Source organism: Chlamydotis macqueenii, chromosome 1, assembly GCF_036417535.1.
Source record: "Chlamydotis macqueenii isolate bChlMac1 chromosome 1, bChlMac1.mat, whole genome shotgun sequence".
NCBI lineage: Eukaryota > Metazoa > Chordata > Aves > Otidiformes > Otididae > Chlamydotis > Chlamydotis macqueenii.
In genome coordinates this window covers 204,087,266-204,093,903 of record NC_141556.1, presented here as the reverse complement: position 1 = coordinate 204,093,903, position 6,638 = coordinate 204,087,266, and the positions used below count along the sequence as shown (strand labels likewise).

General features: G+C 54.0%; 1 protein-coding gene across 1 annotated transcript in view; it reads left to right on the top strand.

Annotated features, from left to right (window-relative positions):
* The first annotated feature begins 2,758 nt into the window (after positions 1-2,758).
* AMOTL1 (angiomotin like 1) overlaps positions 2,759-6,638 on the top strand; it is a 60,244-nt gene continuing 56,364 nt past the window's right edge. The window contains exon 1 of the mRNA XM_086739629.1: positions 2,759-2,826. Within this exon, the coding sequence (XP_086595755.1) occupies positions 2,784-2,826 (43 nt within the window). The 5' untranslated portion in view covers positions 2,759-2,783. The remainder of the gene's footprint in view (positions 2,827-6,638) is intronic.

The window sequence follows — 6,638 nt, the reverse complement described above, 5'->3', positions numbered from 1 at the left end:
CTTTTCCTTGGAAATGTAACAGCACAGTTCATGAGGTCCTTGCAATACTACTGAAAGACAAGACAGCAGATAAACATTTTTTTTGATATATAGAATCATAGAATAGTTTGGGTTGGAAGGGACCTTTAAAGATCATCCAGTCCAACCCCCTCTGCAAGAAGCAGGGTCATCTCCAACCAGATCAGGTAGCTCAGAGCCCTGTCCAACCTGGCCTTGAACGTTTCCAGGGATGGGGCATCCACCACCTCTCTGGGCAACCTGTGCCAGTGTTCCACCACCCTCACTGTAAAAAAAATTTTCCTAATATCTAATCTGAATCTACCTCCCTCTATTTTGAAACCATTACCCTTAATCCTGTCACAACAGGCCCTACTGAAGAGTTTCTCCCCATCTTTCCTGTAGGCCCCCTGTAGGTGCCGGGAGGCCGCTATAAGGTCTCCTCGGAGCCTTCTCTTCTCCAGGCTGAACAGCCCCAACTCTCTCAGCCTGTATGCTACGTGCGTTGGCAGAGAGGCACTTGAGCTGGGCCTCTGAAGAAGCCGAATTGCTGGCTGGAGTGGCTGGAATTCCCTTCAGCTGCATTTTAAGTGCTCTTGTACTTACCTGCGATCCTTCCCCAGCTTCTGGGCACCTCTTGCTGGCACTGGTGCCACAGTGACAGTAGTGGGATGGATTGTGGTTCCCCTCCCCAGCAATGCTAGTTTATCAAATCAATAATCAAATCAAATCAATAATCAATATCAATGAAATTGTATTTGTTCCTTTAGCACCAAAATAACCACTGATCATCACAAAGAAGTAGGTAAAAGGGGAGCATAGACTGTGGGGCCAGAATGAGAAATAAAACAAGCCCTTCGACAGGTTGGGGTCTGCTTGGCTGTGGGTAGTACAGCCAGATCACGCTGGAATTGCCCAGTCCCCCATGTGAAGCAGAATAGTCAAAATAATGTGTCCCATTTTGCCTAACCAAATGGTAAAGTTAGAGCATGACAAAATGCAGCGCTTGAATTCCCATTTTGGACTGGGCTCGGCAAGCAGTGCCCTCATCCAACTTCATCCGCCGCTGTGAACAGGCCCCTAACAAGCAGAGGGCAAAATTTCACCTTTATTTACAGGCGAGCAGGTTCATGGTTCACCTAAGCCTATAAGAGAGCCAACATTTATCTCTGGGAGATGTAGAAGAGGGTAGCTATACAAGCTGAAAAACCAAAGGCCAGTTGCTCCAGGGTACTGAGGTCTCTAACTCTACCTATTGTCAAGGTTCCCCGTGATTTTGCAGAGGATTTAGCATTTAAAACCTGAATTTGGGCCTGACTTGCTCTGAGATACTCAGGGCATCTTCGGGAAGCAAGGGAACTGAACATCCCTCTCTTGTCCAAGCCTGGTACCCTAACCACCAGTCACTGGTTTTTCCCCTGAGGAGGCTAAATTGTGTGCCAAGGATGTGGCAATTCCCTTGCCTGCCCCGGAACAGCAGAAGGTTTGCAATTCTCTGCTCTCCTGCTTGACAACACTGAGCAAAGCCGGGTTTTGCGATTCAAAAAAGCAATGCCTCAGACTGCTGCAATTTACGGCACGCTCCCAACGCCTGGAGCTATCGGAACTCCCCGTGGCACCCGTCCAGCCCCGCAGTGATGGCACCGGGCGGGCTCCTGTCCTGTTGGGCCGCGTTGCACTGGGCGTGTTCCTCTTCAGCCTGTCACTGCATTTCCACCTGCTTTTACTCCTTTGGTGTGGTATTTCAGGGGGCAGGAGCCACCACTGGTCCCTTTGGGGCCTGAAAATCTTGTCTGAATGTTGAGAGCTGGGAGAAATAAGTGCAAATGGGAAGGATAATCCTGGCATCATTGGGATCTTGCTAGAATGAAGGAGGTTCGAGCAATGAGATGGGGAGTGTGCTGGCAGGGCCAGTCATCCGAAAAGAGGTCCGCCCTGTGGGGCAGTGCTGGGAAAAGGATGCAGAGGGTCTGCTGAACCCAATTTGTACCCACACGGCCCCGAGGAGGGGAATGAAGTGTGGCGCAAACACCCGAGGGAGAAGATCTCCCATGCTGTCCCCCGTGCCAGCCCCTGGCAGCAGGGCCGGGGAGACACAGCGGTGCCTCCAGCCCTTGTGAAAACGCATCCCATGGAGCTGGCCTGCCGAACCCCAGAGAAACCTCAAGCTGACGAGTGTCCTGTGTTCACGCTAGCACAGCACTCCATGCCGGCATCAGCTGTAAATCCCTCGACATCAAAGCAGACATGCATCCTCTGCTCGTGGGAAAACATGCGACGAAGCGGGAGAGCAGCAGGGGAAAAGGGCTGCACCGAAGAATGGGAAGCCGCATTTAAGAACGCGGGGGATGCCTCAGCCCCATACCAGCTGGCACAGGGGAAGCAGCTGGAGCCCTGGGAGGATGCCTGGGGCTAATCCACAGGCTTGGGACTCGGTGTAGCTCCTATCCACTGTCCTGCGACGCTCGGGGTGGGATTTGGGGAGCCTGTGTTGGTATCTAGGATGGGCTTTAGGTCCAAGCAGCCCCAGGCATGAGGTAGGGAGGCTGCACAGCTTCGCTCCCGGCCCCACGCAGATGCCGTCGGTGGCTCCGTTTGGGGCTGCAGAGATCCAGCAGCACCCACTGCTCAGCCCGGGGCGGGGGGCGGCCACGGAGGGGCGTGGCCCTCCTGGGCCCGCCCACCGTCATTCACGCCCCGCCCTCATCGTCCGGTCCCGCCCCTCCCGCTGTCCCCGCCCCGCCCCGGCCGGCGGAGCGCGCTGGGGGCGGCGGGGAGCGGCGCGGATGGCCAGGGTGCTGCCGGGGGCGGCGGGGCGCGGAGCCGGAGGTAACGGCGGCGGGGGATAGAGGGGGTCTGTGCACACGCGTGTCCGTGAGCACGCGTGGAAGCGCCTGTGCCTTTGTCCACGTGTGTACCGGGGGGGGGATGTACGGGAGTGCTGGTCGCGGTGCGAGCTGTCCCTGTTCGTACCCACCCCTCCGGGGAGCGGGCGCTGCGTGGGACGGAGCGGGCTCGGCGCTCCCCGGGGGGACGTGCCCTGCCGCTGCCCCGGGAGCTGACCCGCTGCCCCCCCGGCTCCCGCACGCAGCACACCCGGCTGCCCCCGGGGCTGCGTGGAAGCCCCACCCGGCGTGGGAGCGGGGGCGAGTTTCTTCTCCCCTCGCCCCGCTGCACCGTTAGGGCCGAGCAAGCCCGGCCCGGCCCGGCCTCTCCCCCTTCACCCTGAACCCTCCCCGACTTCTTTTGCGATTTTTTTTCCACTCGGGAAAGGCAGAAACCCCGCGGGGCGTGCGGGCTCCTCGCCGTTTGTTTTGACGGGGGGACGCGGCGGGGGGAGCCGGCTCGGGCTGTCCCGGGGCGGAGCGGAGCGAACGGCCGGCATCGCCGGGGAAATGGTTCCCGCTGGGCCCGGGGGGGGGCCGCCCTCTGTTTCCGCAGCGGCGCTGGCAGCGTCCCCGCGGTGTCACCGCCCGGCCCGGCGGAACCGGAGGCCTCGGAGGGGCCCCGTCGGCGAGGGTGCGGGGGGGGAGGCCTCCCCCGTGCTGGTTAGGGGGGTGGCGAGGGGGAACTTTTGTATTTAACCTGCCTGCCCCGTGCAGGGGGAAGAGAGAGAAACTCCTGTTCGAAGGTGGGGGGGTGGGGGGGGAATGATTGAAATAGGAGAAAAGAAAAAAAAAGTAAAAAAACCGCGTGAATTTCACTCGAATCCTCCAGCCAGGTTTAGTGATTCATAGTTTTAAACACAGGAAGGTCGCTGCGTCGTCTTTTTCCTCTTTCGATGGAAAGAGGGGAGTTTTTTTGGGTTTTTTTAGGTGGTTTTTTTTTTTTTTTTTGGTTGGTTTTTTCCTCTTTCCTGGTGCTGTGTGAACGTCCCGGGAGCAGCCGCGGGGAGAGCAGGATCTGGCTGCTAGGGCACCCCAAGGCCCGTGTCGGGCACCCGCTCAGCTGAGGTTCTGTCTTTTATTTTCTGTAAAAATAAGGCGAAAAAGCCTTCTGAGAGCAGGGTGGCTGGGAAGGTGAGTAGTCCCCTGGTTTTTCCTGTGCGCAGCTGGCTGGCAGTGCTGTTCCCGCTCACAGGTGTGCGTGGAGATCTGTATTTGCATTAATATATTTTTAGATAGATATATTTACATACATGCAGAGATTAATAAAAATGTATGTAGATATATGTTTATATATTGTTATATATTTGCATATATGTAGAGATATATGACTACAAATATATTATGTCTAAATACAAGATGTACTACATATACATGTGTATTTTTATATGTGTGTATGTATAAAATATATATATTTTTATGTATGTAATCATTGCTAGTGGCCAAAAAAACTCTTACCAGGGTCCTGCAAACACCTTCTCAAGAAATGCCTGAGTGGTGAGGGCATGGGATGTGAGCCCATGGTGCATGCCGAGAGGCCATGTCCCCATCCCAGCCTTCCTCATCCCCAGCCCCGACTGGAGCAGTGGTGTCAGGGGATGAATTCGAGGGTGGGGGCTGGTTTTAGGTTGTTAAATAGGGAGGGATTTACCTCCACCAGCATTGCTGGGGTTGGGACTCCCCAGTTTTCCCAGGTTGTGTGGGGCTGGTGGGAGCATCATCACCTGCATGTCCATCCTCCTCCTCCTCCTCCTCTGTCCTGGTGTCCATCACTCCCCTTTGCCAGCATTTGGCAGGGGCAGCTTTGCTTTCCCTTTTCTTTTGGAAACCCCTCAGCAGCAGGAGGAGGGCAGCTTTGACCCGAACAAGCACGTGCTGCCCCTCTGGAGCCCCAACGCCCACGGCATTGATGGTTATTCTCATTTTTTTCATGTCTCATGAAATTTTTAATTTCCATGTGTCTGCGGCATCGCAGACGGGCGTAAGGGCAGTTTCTGGGGTCCTGGCCCCACACAGTGATCTGGACCAAACCCTCTGCACACCGATGTCCTGGATGGAGGGACCGATGCACTGAGACAGCTCCAGGGCTCCTCGCAAGAGCTCCTCTGGCACAGAGCTAAAGGCATTGCGTCTCTCCAGCGCAAACACTCTGAAGTGGGTTTGTGAGGATCCCAGCAGCAGCACAGGGAGGGACGTGCATAGGGCTGCCCGTAGGATGGGACTCTGAGGATGCCTGTGGAGGTTTCAGGGTGATGTGGAGGTGTCACTGCGGACCATGGCAGCTTTCCTGCGGGAAGTGAAAGCCTGATGATCCCCAGTGCCTCTCTTTTTTTTTTTTTTTTTTTTTTAATTTAAAACACTGATAGGCATATAACTCACTTTAAAGGCCAGATCTGGTATAAATGTTGCTCAGTGCTAAGGTGAGTATGTGCCTTGTGCAGCCTCCTGGTCCTGGAAACTATTAGGAGGACGGCTGCATACTCGGGTTTTCGCACAGAGACTATCTGCTAATGTAATAGTCCCAGTGGAAACTTTAGTGCTCGGGAATATTTTGCGGATTTGGGAAAAATCCCGGGAGGATTTTTGGTTTCATACAGCAATTGCTTTTTGGCAGCTTTGGGATAGATGTAGTCTGGTTCCCATTTGCGTCCTAAATTTTTAAATGGAGCAGCCTGCCTTCAGCTCAGGGCAGAAGTAGAAATAAATGGAAGTAGACAGAAAATAATAGTAATAGCAACAAAAACAACATCACCTCTATAAACAAAAGTTGTTAGGGCAACTTTTCTATTGAAATGTTGCATTTAGGAAGTGTAGCTGTTGTTTTTTTTTTTTTTGGTCCTTTAAGTGACTTTTTCAGTAGGTAGGATGCTGCTGTGGGTGTAAATCTGGAGCAGATCTGTAGAAGCTGGTGAAATCGCTCCAGATTTGGACCAGTGTACATGACAGCTGAGTTTTGCCTCACGGTAAGGTGCATCCTGTGTGTGGCAGCAGGTCCTGCAGCGTTTGCCAGCTCTCGGTGGCCTTGACCAGCCCCGGCGTGTCCCGCTGCGGTGCGTGGCTGTGCCTTTCCCCACGCCTGTCTCTTGAAGCTGTAGCGGGTTCTTCTTGCACAAGCCAGGTGATGACGGCTGGCAAGTGTAGAGGCAGCGCCTGTCAAGGAGCAGGGTGATCCGTAGGAAGATGCCACATCTCAGGAAAACATAGTGTGGGATTAAATAATCGAGCAATACTTGGGATTATCTGCTCTGACCGTATTGCTTAGCACAAATAAAAATGTGCTTTAGACAATAGTAACTCCAGTGATCAAGGCTCAGACTGGAAAATAATGGAATTATGTTATTACTTTAATTAAATTAAATTAATAATTTAATGAGGTAAAATGCTTTTAGTGAAATTCAGTCTCCATTTAGTGAAATTCAGTCTCCTAAACCAACTGAAGTCATTAAAAACCTGTTATTCCTCTGCCCTTCCTCCTCGACGTGTGTGTTGTGAGCAGGTATTTCAGCAAAGTCCCTGCCAGGCTGGGGGACGGCACGCGGGTCCCCCGAGGTGCCTGGAGGACAGGAGGCACCCGGGTCCCCCCCAGGGACCTGATCCGGGCTCCTGCATCCCGCAGAGGTGGGGAGATTATTCTCAGAGGCACTCCCCCCCAGGATGGCTACCGAGGGTGGGCAGGGGGTCCCTGCCCGTGGCATGTCCCGTCCCCTGGTACATGTCCCCCTGCCTGTGACTCACATTGGTTTTGGGCTGTTTTCA